The sequence below is a fragment of the Sabethes cyaneus genome, chromosome 3 (genome assembly GCF_943734655.1).
Source record: "Sabethes cyaneus chromosome 3, idSabCyanKW18_F2, whole genome shotgun sequence".
In the NCBI taxonomy this organism is placed as follows: Eukaryota; Metazoa; Arthropoda; class Insecta; order Diptera; family Culicidae; genus Sabethes; species Sabethes cyaneus.
The window spans coordinates 238,090,027-238,107,898 of NC_071355.1; the positions used below are offsets into that span (position 1 = coordinate 238,090,027).

The 17,872-nt window shown below is 43.9% G+C and overlaps 1 protein-coding gene across 1 annotated transcript; it reads right to left on the minus strand.

Moving 5' to 3' along the window:
• Positions 1-2,015: 2,015 nt before the first annotated feature.
• Positions 2,016-17,124, minus strand: LOC128740947 (uncharacterized). Its single transcript, XM_053836524.1, has 3 exons — positions 16,893-17,124; positions 2,499-4,414; positions 2,016-2,450 (listed from the first exon to the last, which is right to left on the minus strand). Exons 1-3 carry the CDS (start codon positions 17,122-17,124, stop codon positions 2,016-2,018), a joined length of 2,583 nt encoding a protein of 860 aa, XP_053692499.1.
• Between the last annotated feature and the right edge of the window lie 748 nt (positions 17,125-17,872).

Consider the following 17,872-nt stretch of genomic DNA (forward strand, 5'->3'; position numbering starts at 1 on the left):
GTCTGTCTGTCTGTCTGTCTGTCTGTCTGTCTGTCTGTCTGTCTGTCTGTCTGTCTGTCTGTCTGTCTGTCTGTCTGTCTGTCTGTCTGTCTGTCTGTCTGTCTGTCTGTCTGTCTGTCTGTCTGTCTGTCTGTCTGTCTGTCTGTCTGTCTGTCTGTCTGTCTGTCTGTCTGTCTGTCTGTCTGTCTGTCTGTCTGTCTGTCTGTCTGTCTGTCTGTCTGTCTGTCTGTCTGTCTGTCTGTCTGTCTGTCTGTCTGTCTGTCTGTCTGTCTGTCTGTCTGTCTGTCTGTCTGTCTGTCTGTCTGTCTGTCTGTCTGTCTGTCTGTCTGTCTGTCTGTCTGTCTGTCTGTCTGTCTGTCTGTCTGTCTGTCTGTCTGTCTGTCTGTCTGTCTGTCTGTCTGTCTGTCTGTCTGTCTGTCTGTCTGTCTGTCTGTCTGTCTGTCTGTCTGTCTGTCTGTCTGTCTGTCTGTCTGTCTGTCTGTCTGTCTGTCTGTCTGTCTGTCTGTCTGTCTGTCTGTCTGTCTGTCTGTCTGTCTGTCTGTCTGTCTGTCTGTCTGTCTGTCTGTCTGTCTGTCTGTCTGTCTGTCTGTCTGTCTGTCTGTCTGTCTGTCTGTCTGTCTGTCTGTCTGTCTGTCTGTCTGTCTGTCTGTCTGTCTGTCTGTCTGTCTGTCTGTCTGTCTGTCTGTCTGTCTGTCTGTCTGTCTGTCTGTCTGTCTGTCTGTCTGTCTGTCTGTCTGTCTGTCTGTCTGTCTGTCTGTCTGTCTGTCTGTCTGTCTGTCTGTCTGTCTGTCTGTCTGTCTGTCTGTCTGTCTGTCTGTCTGTCTGTCTGTCTGTCTGTCTGTCTGTCTGTCTGTCTGTCTGTCTGTCTGTCTGTCTGTCTGTCTGTCTGTCTGTCTGTCTGTCTGTCTGTCTGTCTGTCTGTCTGTCTGTCTGTCTGTCTGTCTGTCTGTCTGTCTGTCTGTCTGTCTGTCTGTCTGTCTGTCTGTCTGTCTGTCTGTCTGTCTGTCTGTCTGTCTGTCTGTCTGTCTGTCTGTCTGTCTGTCTGTCTGTCTGTCTGTCTGTCTGTCTGTCTGTCTGTCTGTCTGTCTGTCTGTCTGTCTGTCTGTCTGTCTGTCTGTCTGTCTGTCTGTCTGTCTGTCTGTCTGTCTGTCTGTCTGTCTGTCTGTCTGTCTGTCTGTCTGTCTGTCTGTCTGTCTGTCTGTCTGTCTGTCTGTCTGTCTGTCTGTCTGTCTGTCTGTCTGTCTGTCTGTCTGTCTGTCTGTCTGTCTGTCTGTCTGTCTGTCTGTCTGTCTGTCTGTCTGTCTGTCTGTCTGTCACCACTGCTAACCAAAATTTTACCATTCGATAGATCTTGCAGAAATGGTGGGAGTACAACGTGTCCACGCATCACATCTTTATTGACTTTAAAGAAGCATATGATATAGTCTGACTAGACCAGCTTTGGCAGATAAGGCACGAACACGATTTTCCGGACAAACTAACGCGACTAATCAGAGCTACATTGGATTGAGTGATGTGTTTCGTGCGCAGCTCAGGGACCCTCTCGAATCAATTCGAGACGTGACGAGGGTTGAAACAAGGTGACGGCTTCTCCTGCTTGACCAGATCAATGTTTTTTATCGAAATGGTACACATAAGGGTTAAAAGTACAGGATCAAACAAGATTGGGAACCCCTGAAATAGCAGATGCCTGGGAGTAGAAGAAGGCAGCTTTACCATCCTGTTATTGAGGATTTCGGAGTTTCAAAATTAAGCTTTGCGTTTTCGTTTTTTCTTATTATTTGTATTGTCTTTCGAAGGAATGAAAAAAATTTCTTCAAAACTTAGCAATATTCACAAGGTAAAACCAACTTATTGATTGTCGTTATTGTTGTTCGGGATTTCTTCGTTCGGCTACGCAAAAACTAACGGTCGACATTTAATAAATTAAAATAAATACAGCGGGAAAATAAATTAACCGATAAATCTATTATACAAACTCACACGTCCGTGACTCGCACTCATTCGCACACAACCTAAGCATTCTTGCACTCTTTCTCGTACGTACAGTACTCGGTACTGGAGCAGTAGAACAGCTTGCCCGGGCAGGCCATCCGAGTTTTGATGAACTTCTTCGGGCTGGCCTTGTAGCACACGTAGTAGTTACGCCGTTCGGCCGGATCCGGCATCTTGCCGTTCCGTTTGCACTTGGGAGCTTTCGGAACCGGCTGCGGAGTGGTCGTCGTTGTCGTTGTAGTAGTTGCCGTCGTTCTACCGACTGACGATTTATAGGCGGAGTGTTTCTTCAAGTTTCCGTTGGCGGGTTTACGCTTCGGTTTGGTGCGTCTTCGCTTGGCGTTGCTGGCCGTCGTAGTCGTCGTTGTAACCATCATCGTTGGCGGAATGTACGGTGCGGTGATCGACGGTACGAAGCTACTGGCGGTAGGGTTGGTGATCAGGAAAGGACCCATGTTGGGATTGGTGATGCCAACACTGCTCATGGTTGGATTGGTGATGATGTTCTGCGGGGTGTTGTTATTTTCCGGTTCCGATTCCGTTGTCACCTTGTTGCGGCTGAGAATTTTAATGGCTTCCTGTTTGATCAGATCGACGTACTTTTGAGCGGTCATAAGTTCGTGCTTCAGCTTAGTGCTGGTTTCGGTCGTCATTTGGTACTTGTTCTTGGCCAAAGCTGCCAACCGGGTCAAAGCGCTGGATTGCTGAGTAGGATTTACTTTTTTCGTAGCGTGACATGTTTTGTAGGTAAAAGTGTCGCAAATGCGAGTTTCCGCGTTGAACGCTGTAAACGAGGGACACGTAAAGGACTGGAAAGCTCCGTTGTGAGGATTGCATACGTAGTACTTGGTGCAGTCGGTCTTGTTTGGTTGTCTGGATCCAAGCGTGCAAGTGAGAACGGAAATGCGTACTTCATCCGGGTTTGCGTCCAGCAGCGGAAGAATGCTATCTTTGTAGTCATTGTAATTCAAGGTAACACCTCCGACGGAGATGAGCTTCTTCATTTCGGGTTCGGCCGAATCCTCGTTATCTTCGTTCGAATTATCGTTTGCCACACCCTCGCCGACCACACTCTCAGCTGAAGTGTCGTCTTCTTCATCCGAAAGAGCAATTTCGTTGGACTGAGAATCTTCCCCGTCGTATCCGGGGGTATTTCGCAATCGGTTCGTAAGTTCCGCTTGATTAGGGTAGAAAGGGTTGCCAGGATATTGATAGTTTGGCTGATTGTACATGGGGTACGTCATCGTTGGTGGGTACGCGTACATTTGAATGTTAGGCAATGGTTGCTGCGATTGGTACTGGTTTCCGTACGCATCCACCAACGTCGCCTGGTAGTTGTAATATTGTGAGTCATTCATCACCTGATCTCGCAGATTATCGTAGATCGTGGCTTGACCTAGGGTATAAGGGTTCGTTATAGTAATACCAATCGGTTTAGAGCTAAACTGAGCGGTATTGTTGGAAAGCGATGGAAACAGTTGTTGATACATTACAGGGCTAGGTTTGTCAGGTAGTCTCGTATAGTCTTGCGTTGGAGAGCTTACGGAAATTGGAATGAAAATCGGCTTTATATACATCTCCTCCATCTGAGGCTTGTGACTAGTCATCATTTGCTTGGATATCTCTATTATACTGCGTATCACGTCTTCCGACATTAGAGGAGATTTCTTGTGCGACTCCTCCGGTACGCGCTGTGGCACATTGAACAAGACCGACCCCTCCGGGCGACTGGTAAACACCGGCTGATCAGCGAATGGAGATTTGTCACCGAATCCTCCGGTGGGATCTCCCTTCTGCTTTATTTGTGTCGCGTATTTGTTAAGCTTCTTCTGCTGTGTTAGAATAGTCATTAGATGCTCGGGATGAATCTTACCGTCTGATGGTAGGGGATGTTTCCGCTTTGCTTTCACCGGTACGTCACCGCTAGTCTTGTGTGCGTACTCGGCTAAAAAGGAGTTCAGTACGTTTGCTGATGGTTCGCTGCTTTCGTCGGAAGTCAATGGTAATGGTAATGGTGAGTGTTTCCCGTGGGTATTAGACGTACTCTTAGCTGTCGTCAGTTCCACTTCTACCATCTGTCCGTCCCCGCTAAATTCATCTTCCCCCTCGTCATCCCTATACGGTTCCGATACGGTCCGATAGACAGTCGTCCGATTGTTTCCATCGCGATCCAATACAATATAATAACCTTCATTTTCGCCACTGACAGCGCCGGCAGGATTTGATCCTGCCTTGTTGTGCTGGCTAGAACCTGCGGTCGACCCACTGGCGACAACCTTCTCCGGTGCCGGTGGTGGTGTCGTTGTTGGCAAAATGGTTGGACCGGTATAGAGCGCCGCCGGTAGATTGTTGATGCCGTACACGTTTTCACCACTTTCGTTTCCCACCTCGGCCGATAGGTTGCACTCCCAGTCGTTACCTGCAATGGGCGGAGAAGAAGAGCAGCGTTACGAATGGTCGCATTTTTACAGTGCTGGGATGGTAACAGTCACCAGAAAAATCAAAAAGATCATGTTAAATATATATTGCCTGCTTATTACACATGATTTTAATGATTCAATCTTTTTAAAATGGCTTGATTTAGATGGAGGTTTAGTTAGTTCAGAATAATGGCCCTACGCTAACCTGAACCAGAAAAGAATGATTTTCTCCGTCATCCGACAGCCATCAATGTCGGAAAGTCTTGAAAGTATTTTTCTTCAAGCTCACCAAACTCCTATTGTCATACTAAGGCCTAATTGGGTTCACTCTTTTAGGAATTTCTAAAGCCATATAGTAGTCTTAAAAAGTTATTCGGTTTTCTTTATTTTTACTTCGAACTATATTCAACTTTTGTCGCAATGAAATAATATTAAAGGAGGAAAGCATTCAGTCAATAGCGTACAGTAGGGTAACCAACGTACTTTGAACCCCGTCAGCAGCTGTACATAATTTGGATACTTCCATTTTATTTTGCTGTAAGTGTCCAAATTATGTACAGCTGCTGAAGGGGTCCAAAATACGTTGGTTATCCTACCGTTTTAATTATTGGCGGAACTAACGGGGGTTAGAGCTCAGTTTTTAAAATTTTGTTTAAAAATGTAGTTATAGATAGCCCTTGATTATCAGGAGCGTCGGCTAGTTTAATAGCACCGAAGCACGCACGTAGCACATCACTCGCTCCAGGGTAGCTTTGATCAGCCGCACCAGCTTGTCCGGAAAATCGTTCTCGTGCATTATCTGCCATAGCTGTTCGTGCTCGACTGTATCGTTTGCGGCCCTGAAATCCACGAAAATTTGATGCGTGAGTACGTTGTACTCCAGACATTTTCGGAGGATTTGTCAGAGAGTAAAAGTGTAATCCGCGATCCTTAGTAGCCCCTTGAAGCCTGTCTGATACTGCTCTGCGAATTGACCTGCTATTGGGGATAAACGATGTAACAAAGTCTGGGAGAGCACCTTGTAGGCGGCGTTAATCAGCATAATGAGCCGGTAATTACAGCAATCGAGCATTTTTATGGATGAGATAAGCCACACCTTCCATCCATTTCTCCGGTAGATTCTCCTCCTCCCTAATCCTTGAAACTATCCAGTAAAGTGCCATTGGTAGTGGTTCTTGACCATTTTTGTAGAGTGATGGTGAGGGAGTCGGTCCTATCCGGCAACTCTAATATTTTTCAGCTCACTGATTTCTCGCAGGATCTGTTGGAGTTCGGGACAGGCTGCTTATCGTTTGTAGGTAATCTTAGGTTAACTTTCGTTTCGCTCCTTCTTTTATATCGCCATTGAGATTATCATTGAAGAACTATTTCCATCTGTCGACCACCTCGCGCTCGTTTGTAACGAGATTTTCCTCCTCGCTCCTACACATATCAGGATTCGGTGTGTATCCTTTACGAGATTGGTTCACTGTCTCATAGAACTTGCGCGTCTCGTTAGAACGGAATAGTTGTTCCAGCACTTCATGATCTCTGCCCTCCTTCTGGTGCTTTTTTCTCCTCAGGATCGTGGTCAACTCATTTGTCTTTGCCGGATTTTCCGAGTCGGTTTCTCGTGATTTTTCGTAGTGTTTTTAGATTTATATAGGCTGCCTTACTAGAGCCACGCTACCGAGTCTGGTGATGGGGCTACCATCTTGGGTCTAGTGCCAAAACAACAGATCTCAATGCTCTGTGCCTTATTAGGTACATTGTCGACAACATGTCTGTAATGACGCAAACCGACGTCATATATACCGACCTTTCAGCCACCTTTGATAAGCTCAGTCACGTAATCACAATCGCTAAACTCAAAAGACTTGGGATAAGCGAAGCTCTCCTGCGATGGTTCCGTTCTTATCTAACTGATCGTCAGCTGATGGTTGCCATCGGTAATTGTAGATCCAGTACATTCCGTGCCACCTCAGGAGTTCCGCAGGGCAGTCACCTCGGACCGCTCATATTCTTACTCTATTTCAACCTCGTGCTGGAAGGACCATGATTATCATATGCCGATGATCTAAAAAAATCTGCCATCTCCGCTCAACTGACGACTGCCAAGTAACAATCTGGGTTTTATTACGCTCTTATTATGGCGCTTTTAACCGAAATTGGTCATAAAAACTGCAATAAGATTGCAATAAAACTGACATTGTTACTTGGGCTGCCGCGCAAACTGCCTGGTGTACCTTAAATAGAATGATTGTAAATCCCTCGAAGTGCTCTGTTATCCTTCTCATGTAAAAAAGATGCCGCTATTTTTAACTACACGCTGCTATCGAACACTATCGAGCAGATCGATCTTATCAAAGACCTATAATCCTATAATCCTCGATATAAAGCTAACTTTCAGACAGCATATATCGTTTTATATCATCAACAAATCCTCCAGGACCCTGGGATTCATTTTTAGGATCGCCAAAAGTTTCACAGACATCTACTGCTTAAAAGCATTATACTGCTCCCTGGTCAGGTCGAATGTAGAGTATTATTCTGCGGTCTGGAACCCGAACTACCACAACAGTTCCGAACTGATGCTGAACTGATGCTGATCCACCTGGATATTCTTTCTACACGGAGTGATACATCTAAAGCACTGCTAGTCGCCGACACGACCACGAGTCAGTGCTTTCGGCACCTATTTCAAGACAAAAATTTAAAGTCGGCAATCAGCGTCAGCACATGCAGCATCAAAGACAGTAACCCTTCGAACTCTGATGAGTGGTCTAGCCCTTATAAAAGCCGAAATCGGCGGAATCAATCTGAATTCGTTCCCAATATGGTTCCCAAATACCGAAATGGACTCCGTCACGTACAGACCTCGAACAATTTGGTGTACTCGTTGCAGTAATTTTATGAAAACACTTGATTTAATTTTTATCACAGATTGTCGAAGTCTCTTCCGCCGACCATTGTTGGATAAATCTTCTCTTCTTTATTGCTTCAAAAATTCAAAAGATACGATTAAAACTGTGACAGCAAACACATTTTTGAATCCGTTTTCAGGCACAATTTGCTTCGATCCCAATATTATCATAACACTCCAAATGGTCAAAACACAAATGTCATAAGTTTCAAATATCAGTAAACATGATTTTTAGCAAACAAACATTTAGCATAGAAAAATTGGAATGCAGACTCTCAGGGGGCATAGTACTTTTTCAACTTAAAAAAATCGAAATTTTTTTTATTGATTATTTCGAAAGATTAACATTTTGACCATATGTGTTTCAAGTCATTTCAATGAATTCCAAAAATTGACAAAGTGACAGCTATTTGTACCGCGCATGTCTGGAGCGATTACACGGCGAATAAAAAGTTCAACGTCGTTTTTCTCGAAACCAGGTTTTGAAAGTCGGTACTATAAATATCTCAAGAACGGCTCAAGCAATTCTCATGATTCTTTTTTTATTTTAAAGCCAACAAAATTATCTAGTGTTTGACCCATCCTTTTTTTGATATTACTATTTTTGTATTTTTTAGAAATGTTTAAAGTCAATTTTTTCGACTAAAACCTTACTTCTATGTTTGAATGTCCGCCATTTTGTTATGCGTTCGAATTTAAAAAAAAGGATGGGTCGTTTTGGAATTTTTCAATTCGGATAAGACCTCCAGCGCCAATCCATGGTACCGCAAATCATGTTTTTTTGAACGATCATGTTCAAGGAGCCGTAGGGGAGAGGTGAAGAGGTTCACATATGCAAACAAAATTGTAAATATTAGTATAAAGTGCAATGTTTGGAATGCAAAAGACCCGAATCGATTCGCTTTTCGCGTTATCAAGAATAAAATATTTGAAATTAGGCAAAAAATATGGTGTAAAAAGTACTATTCCCCCTTAAGTAAGGTTAAGTTAAGAAAAGAAAACCGAATTGGAAAGATTACAGGTTACTACCTTGAGGCACACCAGACAGGTTAGTAAACCGAGAGGAGTAGCAGAAGCCAAGCTGCAGGTGTGGAACACTGCTGCATAAGTATGAACTGTGCTATCCAGCAAATTTCCAGCGCTAAGTTATGGAATTTTTGAACGTAGGACTACGTCTTACTTTAATAGGGTGACATGCTGCGAAAACAATGATCGTGACACGAAAAAGTGATAGATTTTGAACTCAATGTCAATCAGTTCTGTACCGATTTTGCTGGTTCGCATACCAATCGATTCACAAAACATGTGCCTATTCTGTGGTTTTTACAAAAAGATGGTTCTTTACAGCTACATCAGATGGAAGCTTACATAAAGTTAAACAATTTTAGTGAATTTACATAAGCTTCCAACCAATCACGTTTGAGCATTTTCGGGTATGAAATCGACACTTCCATTGCATTTATCAGGTAGATGTGAGAGCGAAATCCACCGTTTTTATAACCTTTTAGTCTAATTATTGCCGTTTTATTGAAAACTAGCTGTAACCCGCGCGCGTTGCTTCGCATCTAACTGAGAGCAAATTGATGGTACGCTAGGTAACTCTATGAGGTGCAACTACGTTACTTTTGCTCGTCTTTAATGCAATCTGGTATGATTGGTTTGAGTCTTTGCTTAATGTGGGCGATTATTACCACGAAAGTACATATCGCTACAGACAAGGCTCTTATATATAGACTAGCTGTAACCCCCGCGCGTCGCCTCGCGTCTAATTGAGAGCAAATTGGAGGTACGCTTTGTAACGTTAACGCTATGTAATTTGCTAGATAAGTTTTTCCATCCGTTCCGTAAAATTTTCAATTCAATTGTAATGTTTTGTAAAACAAATTCAGCAAACCCTTTTATTATGAAAAAATATCTCATCTAGTGAGAACTAGTTAAATCGACCGTTCAATTTTGAATCAATTTTGAATGAGCTGATGGTTGTAGCAACGGATCGATTATGTTTATATTATTTGCTGAATTCGGGTAAATATCGAAAACAGAAACCAAAGCGAATTCAATTTTTTCTGTTATTTTGATCGTATTTAAAAGTTTTTAACATTGCATCGTACCATTTCATCGTTACACACAGCATGACCCCACCGCACCGCGGTGGTACTAGCAGTGGATTTTCCTTCTTGGAACACCGGAACACCGGTACGACTCCATCGATATGCGTCGGTGATGCAGTGTTTGGCTTCGATTCATTGATCTTGAAGGTGGCGGCTGCTAAAATTGCGGCTCATTCTCGACCTGTATGCTAATGGCTTGTAGCCGATACAGAAACACAGTTTCTCGGAAGGATTAAACACGAATTATGTAATTACTATTTTGCTAAATCTTTTATTTCAAGTCCCATAGCTTGAGTAAACAATACGTTAGTTGCTGTAGGAACTGTAAAATGCAAGTTAAATGCTTTGGTGAAAATATGACTAACGCTTTGATGTGTATTGACAGTCATTAACACCCTCTGTAGTCTATTGGTGTATCGACTGGGTCAGAACCCCTGTGAATGTAGATTTCCATATCCTTGAACTGGAGACAACTTCGTAAACCTGAGGAGGATAATCAGGCTCTCTTCCGATTGAATTTGACAATGACGCATTGAAGACTTCTCCGAAAGCTGAGTTTCAGATGTTTCATGGTAGGACGCCTAGTCTGCAAGAGCTGCTTCCGACCGAACGACCGAATCGCTAGCCTTAAGGCTATCGAGATCCGCTAATGGTGCTGGTAACCATTTGGTGGCTAGTAATACATATCAGGAACGCTTGATGACTTATTCTTGCGTATTGGCTACAATAACCCTGTAACAGTATAACATATCTTCTTCTTCAGCAGCATAGAGCCGGGGTGGCTCGTGCTGTTTCAAGCACTCGTCTCCATTCAACTCGGTCTTGGGTCACTCGTCGCCAATTTCCTAGTCGTCTCAGAAGTCGCAAATCTCTTTCGACCTGGTCGAGCCATCGTGCACGTTGGGCCTTCCCTGTTCCTGGTGCCGGTGGGGTTGTTGGAGAGGACTAATTTCGTCGCACTGTCGTCCGGCATCCTTACGACGTGTCCGGCTCACCGTAGCCTGCTAACTTTCGCTGGATGTACGATGGGAGTCTCCCCAAGCAGTGCCTGTAGCTCGTGATTCATACGCCTCCGCCACTCTCCGCTTTCAGTTTGTACTCCACCAAATATCGTCCGCAGCACTTTCCGCTCGAACACGGCAAGGGCGCGTATGTCTTCCGTGAGCAGCGTCACGGTTTCAAGTCCATAAAGAACTACCGGTCTAAAAAGAGTTTTGTACATTGTTAGTTTCGTGCGGCGGCGTACGCTTCCTGATCGAAGCGTTTTACGAAGGGCAAAGTAGGCTCCATTTCCCGCTTGGATGCGCTGCTGGATCTCCTTACTAGCGTTGTTGTCCGCAGTCACCAGCGATCTTAAATACACGAACTCCTCTAGGTCGTCGCCGCCAACGGTTACCGTCCGTGGGAGGCGCGCGTTTGTTTCCTTTGAGCCTCTTCCTTTCATTTATTTGGTCTTCGACGCATTTATTTTTAGCCCAATTCTCCTAGAATCCGCTTTGAGTCTGGCGTAGATTGCCTCCGCCATCGCAAAGTTCCTGGCTATAATATCGAAGTCATCTGCAAAGCCTAGAAGTTGGCTACCCTTGGTAAAAATCGTGCCTCTCGTTTCGATGCCCGCTCGTCGGATCACCCCCTCAAGAGCGATGTTGAAGAGCATGCAGGATACCGTCACTTTGTCTCAACCCTCGTCGCGTCTCGAAGGGACTCGAGCGTGTCCCAGAGATGCGTACGAAACACATCACTCGATCCAATGTAGCTCTGATCAGTCGCGTCAGTTTGTCCGGAAAACCGTATTCGTGCATTATCTGCCATAGCTTGTCTCGATCGACTGTATCGTATGTTGCTTTGAAATCAATAAAGATGTGATGCGTCGGCACGCTGTACTCCCGACATTTCTGCAAGATCTGTCGGATAGTAAATATTTGGTCCGTAGTTGCCATGAAACCCGCCTGATAATTCCCTACGAAACCTTGTGCTATCGGTGACAACCGGCGTAACAGGATCTGGGAGAGTACCTTGTAGGCGGCGTTTACCAGTGTAATACCACGATAGTTGCAGCAGTCTAGCCGATCACCCTTTTTGTAGATAGGACAAACCACTCCTTTCATCCATTCCTCCGGCAGCTTTTCCTTCTTCCAAATCCTCGAAATAACCCAGTGTAGAGCCTTTGCTAGCATTTCTCCGCCATGTTTATAAAGCTCTGCCGGTAGGCGGTCCTTCCCAGCGGCTTTATTGGTCTTCAGCAGCCCGATTTCTCGTTTGACTTCTTGGAGATCAGGTGCTAGGACATTACTATCTTCTATGGGCGCTCCTAGGTTAATTTCCGTTCCGCCTCCTTCTGCGACTTCGGCATTGAGAACTGAAGAACTGCTTCCACCTGTCGACCACCTCGCGCTCGTTTGTAATTAGATTCCCTCCCTCGTCCCTACACATGTCAGGTTTCGGTGTGTAGCCCTTCCGAGTTTGGTTCACCTTCTCATAAAATTTGCGCGTGTCATTAGCTCGGAATAGTTGCTCTAACTCTTCACGATCTCTGTCCTCCTTTTGGCGCTTTTTTCTCCTCAGGATCGTGGTCAACTGGTTCCTAGCTCGTCGGGATTTGGCCACGTTCTCTCTAGTGGCAATACTTAGATAATTTTTCCATGCATTTTTTTCTCCTCGACCGCTTGTTGGCTTTCCCCATCCATCCCCAATCAATTTGTGTACTCCGAGGCTCAATACCTAGTGCCGCGGTAGCGGCCTCTCCGATGGCCGAGCGTATTCTGCCCCAACCGTCTTCGAGGTTTGAAGCACCTAACTCCTCGGAAGAAGGCAGTGCCTCATTCAGTACTCGCGCGTAGTTCTCGGCAGCTTGTGGGTTATCTAACTGCCTGATGTTCAGCCGAGCAGGGCGGCTTTGACGTGTCCGGTATACGGTGGACAGCTTTGAGCGCACATGTACTGCTACTAGGTAATGGTCAGAATCAATATCCGCACCCCGAAGGGAGCGTACGTTCGTGATGTTAGAGAAAAACCGGCCCTCTATGAGAACGTGGTCAATTGGGTTTATTATACATTGGTCAGGTGACTTCCAGGTGGCTTTGTGGATATCCTTGCGCGGGAAAAAGGTGCTTCGGATCACCAGGCCTCGGAAAGCTTCGAAGTGTATACATCGTTGGCCGTTATTGTTCGTGTCGGTGTGCAGGCTATGGGGTCCTACCACCGGTCTATACATTTTTTCCCTACCGACCTGGGCGTTCATATCCTCAATGACGATCTTGATGCCCCGTGACGAGCAGCTGTCGTACGTTGCCTCCAGCCTCACATAGAACACTTCTTTCTCATCGTCGGATCTACCTTCGTGCGGGCAGTGCACGTTAATGATGCTATGATTGGAGAAACGGCCCTTTATCCTCAATACACACATTCTCTCGTTGACCGCCTTCCAATCTATCACGCGATTCTGCATTCCGCCCAGCACTACAAAGCCCGTTCCTAGTTCGTTGGTAGCGCCACCACTCTAGTAAAACTGGGCCTTTCCGTCACGGATCTTCCATACCTTGTTTCCTTTGCGACAGATTTCCTGCAGAGCTACGATAACGAGTTTGCGGGGTTCAAGCTGTTCAATCAGCACCCGCTCGCAACCTGCGAAATTTAGCGATCTGCAGTTCCAAGTACCGAGTCTCCATTCGTTGTCCTTGTTCCGTCGCCTACGTCGATGCCGACTATTCCGTTCCGAATATGCTTGAATGTTACTAGTTTTAATTTAATTTAGGTGTGTAGCCGTACTGGGGCAACACTATCGAGTCTCGCGATGGGGCTGCCATCTTATAGTGCCGTGACTCACTATACCTTCTTCCCGGTTAGTATACGACCTTAGTTTCCACCGGGGTTGGTTACCCGATCTCCGCTAAGGTTGCTCGTATTCCGGTTGGTACCACGAGGAGGTCGGGATCGGAGTTGATACTACTGGGCTGTAAATAGAGAGTTTGGAAGACGTAAACACCCAGCGATTGATATCTTTTCTCCTCCACTGGGTTCAAAGGGTGTCCACGGTAAAATTGCAACACACTCAAATTGCTCTAGCTTTTGAACCGTTGGGTTAAATCAATTGAAAATTTGCATAGAAAAAAATCAAAGTGCATTGTTTATACTGTGTGAGTCTTTTTATCAGGTCGAAAGAACAGCTCGTTTGCGAAAAAGTTCGGCGCAACATCGAAAATCAGAATCTGTCCCATCGTGCCATCGGTAAAAAGTTGGGAATCCCAAATTCTACCTACTGCAAAGGATAAGTTTGATGTTCCAGAGAAGCTACGAAAACAGAAAATGTCGAACTTTGCTAAAAAATTTTTGATTTGGCAAGTAATTTGTTCATGTGGAAAGCGGAGTACACCTTTCGCGACTCCAAGTACCGTAAACATAGACAGGTGTGTTTGAAAGAGTGGCTCCAGTAGGATTTGACTTCATGCCATTGTGCAAAAACCGTGCTGAAGTGGCTTAATCTTATTGGAGGAGTTAAAGCCAAAGTACGGGTATTCGGATACGAAGGCGAAATTTAATAAAATAAAAACGCTAAAACTAAGTTTGATTGCTTCATTTGATGCCCTGAAAGTTTGATGACAATCGAATAAAACTCGAATTAATTTTGTGTGTTGCAATTTTACCGTGGATACCCTTTAACGGGACATTGTCCGAGTCGCTATCATCTGAAGCTTATGGGGAAACTTCAAGATGATATATGTCGCTTCTGTGGCATAGAAAAAAAAAGACTTGGAACACCTGTTATGATGATGTCCGGTAATTTTCGATAAAAGATTAAGGATCTTCGACAGAGGGCTGTTAGAGTCCCCTGATATTTGGAGAACAACTCCCAGCGCAGTATTTAGTGCACTTCTTCCGAAGTGCATCACCGGACTGAACAAATGTTATTAGTCAAACAATGACGATCGCTTCTGATAGTGCGTCATCTTAACAACAAATCTACTTATAATAAAACGGGGAATATATCACAATAGATCAAACAAATACCCAACATGGGGAAAAGGTTACAGGACAGCAGCTGTTTTGTTCGTGATTTTGTTAAATTGTTTCCAAAAGCACATTTCTCACTGAGCAACTATGACATTTTCGCAAAGTTTCGTTTGAATATCTTTATGCATAAGAATCAAAAGCGCGCGACTTAATGATGATAATTCGAATGATGATTCGGCTGATTCCCTGATACTACTGGGCTGCAAACAGAGAGTATGGAAGACGTAAATACCCCGTGATTAATATCTTTTCTTCTCCGCTGGGTTCGCGATAAAACGTTTATTTTTTGCTTTTTTGCCCGACAGAAGGAGAAGTTAATTCGTTTGTGTGCTCTAAATACTCTCAATTTTCTTCTATGTTATAGAATCACAACATTCAATTGGGTACATTTACATATTATTAATTGAATGTCGACGCTTTGCAAAGTGCTGGAAGCTACGCAGATTTTATTGCTATTTCAAGACTAGTCACTGAAAATACGTAGCAGCTACAGCTTGATTTAAAACTTAAAAATTAAGTCATAATTGGAAAACCTCAAGTTGAAGTGTCTCGAGCCACGAAGATCCACTCAAATATTTAACAAGGGAGTGGAATTCATATAGGGTGTTGTGTTGGATGGGTTCGTCTACGGCGGGTCTTCGTCTACTTTTCAGACATATAGACCAGAAACCATCATTATAACCAATTTTGATGCGAATTACATTCAAACTAACCTCTGGTATTGATATTTATGGATTTTCTCTTCGCTATCGAGGAAAAGAATATGTTAGAAAATTACTATTTTTCACTATTTCTTCAAATAATAGAAGTCCTCTTAGTTTTTGTACCAGTTTTGAGTATGACGAAGGGATTCTGCTGATCGCTCGGAGTAACCACTTGAAATCTTGAGCTGTGATTCAAACTATTTCCCCTTTTATTATAGTAGTTGGGTAGCTCTTGCACTCGCCTCAAAGAATACATGCATAGATTTTTGTAAATAATTGCTATCTGCTCAGGATAAACGAAAGAAATCTTGCTTATGACGAAGTGAATTTTCGTATGACGAACTCCCGCTGGAGCATGAAAAATTGTTCCACTGAGAAATGTAAGTTCCGAAATATGTTTTCGGGCTAAGTTGGTGTGACTAATCTAATGTTTCAGATTTATCTGGTGTTAAAAACTTGTTAAAGTATGACCTAATATTTACGTTCATAAATATGTCCATAAACTATGCCCGTTTACAAAATTTCATGAAATTCTGTGATCCTTCAACTCAAAATCAAAAATGATGAATAAAATTTCTTAACTAGGAAGAAATCGCAAGGGCAAGGCTCCACCGTATATGACCATTTTCATGGTTACCGCAACAAGTGATGTTGCTGATAAAAACTGGGCATGAAAACTGAAGATTGGTAGGTGTAAATTTAATTTTTTTCACGGACAAAAACTTATTTTGTTTTTAATTTCTGTTCGGAAAATTCATTTTTAACTTTACTCGTCAGTCGTCACAGAAACTGCATAGAAATAAGTGCAGCAAGCGTTGATTGTTTCTCGTTTTTCTTCTGACCTTGTTGTTTTCACCACCTTAGTTGGCATGGAAACATGTGGGCGTGTTGATCCACAAAATTTATTTTCACCTGTCGAACTGCTACCGCATTTCACGGGGAAAAATGATTCGCTAGTTTTCAGGCCAGTAAAAATGAGCTGATTTTACCGGTAAAAGATTGAGAACTTTGTAAGGTATTTTCATTTCACTTGAGACTTTATACAGGGGTTTGATAAATTGTAATTTAGAATAGATTTGCATGGTTTTTGTTCAACCACAAATTATTTCAATTTTGAATCATTCTCGTTAATACCAGTGTACAAATATTTTTCGGTTGTGTAATGTTAGAAATAATTTCCAACAGGATTTTTAGTCTGCTTTGAAAGAAAACTTGGTGCCAATGAGACTGACAGTATAAAGACAGTAATAAACCCGTCAGAATTAAATGACAAGACTTCGTCTAAGAGCTCAACCACCTTGCATAAAAAACACGCAGGAAAAATCTCGTTTGTAACCTTGATTACGTTGTTCGCGGTGACCATCAGCGGTCGACATTCGACCGGACGGTAAACTCTAATTCCGGTCGACTTTTATTACCCTCATTATTGATGTTAACCGACTCGACGCAATGAAATATCTTTTATTATTTTCCTCTCACTTGATTATAGCGAGTATTGCATAAAACCGATTGAAGTAATTACCGAGACATATACTTTGGGGTTTCACTTTCAAATGAAGTTATCGACCACCCGGCTTTGAACTTGCAGCAAGAGAAGTATTGATTGGTCGTATAAAAGTAATAAAGTAGTCGGTAAGATATCAGCACAATTATCTCAACATTATTATTAAAGTTATCATGATACCATTCGCATCTAAGATCGGTATCAACAGCAAACTTTTTTTTCTTTCTTTCAAGTGTTTCAACTCACCAGGTACAACACAGCTCTTGAGCTGTGGTTCATAGATTAATCCTTTTTCGCACTGCCTGGGCACCCAGACGTGGGTTTGCGATGGTAGCAGGACGCAGCGGAAGTACTGGTCACAGCGTGTCGCATGGGGACGGGTGTGCTCGGTGCATGGTTCCGCTCGGGCCGCCGTCGAAGCCAGTCCAATGACCGTCACTAGAACCAGTAGCAAAAGCAGCTGCATTTCGTCGCGCATTTCTTCACTGTCTTGCACTGGATATATGGCAAATTTGTTGGGTGGTTTCACTTGCTGTTAACTCAATTATTACAGTCTTTTGCGAACACCGTTCAATCGGTTCGATTCACTCTTCATTCATTGACCTTTCCCACATTGCACTTGTTGTGCCACACACTTGTGTTCGGAACCAAACACCGAATCCAGTTCTAGACCACTGGAACACACTGGAACTGTTTAATTATTTTCTTTTGCTGTTTTTGCTTTTCTCGTTTGCAAATTATTGACCAACGCACTCCACATGCACTTAAATGCCTAAGAATGTTGCTTTTCTGGGCGATAATCCGTTACGGAAACACTCGCCCTCTCCGTATGTCTGGGGCGATTGAGAATGGTACCGCACGCGCACTTCTTCGCGGTTATCCGGCCACCCGCGAGATTCAATGATCGCTCGACTGGTTCAGGTTGTGGTTTATCGGCCCAGCAGGAAGGCCTTCCGCTGCGCATCGAGTTCGGAATGGAAATGAGCTGTGCGCTGAGCTTTGATTTCGGAAATGGTCTGTCCGACCATCCGCACTCTTTATCTAGCTTGCTAGCTATCAGCGCCAGCCAGCGCAGGTGTGGTAACCACAGCGGCGGCGCATACGGTGCGCGGATAGGATAGATGGGAGTATGGTTAGCAGATTTGGCCTAGGTTTTACGTTCGAGCATTCGAGAAAGCGCACTGGAAAGGCTGGAAGGTGATGGTTGTTTACGTTATAATTTAGCG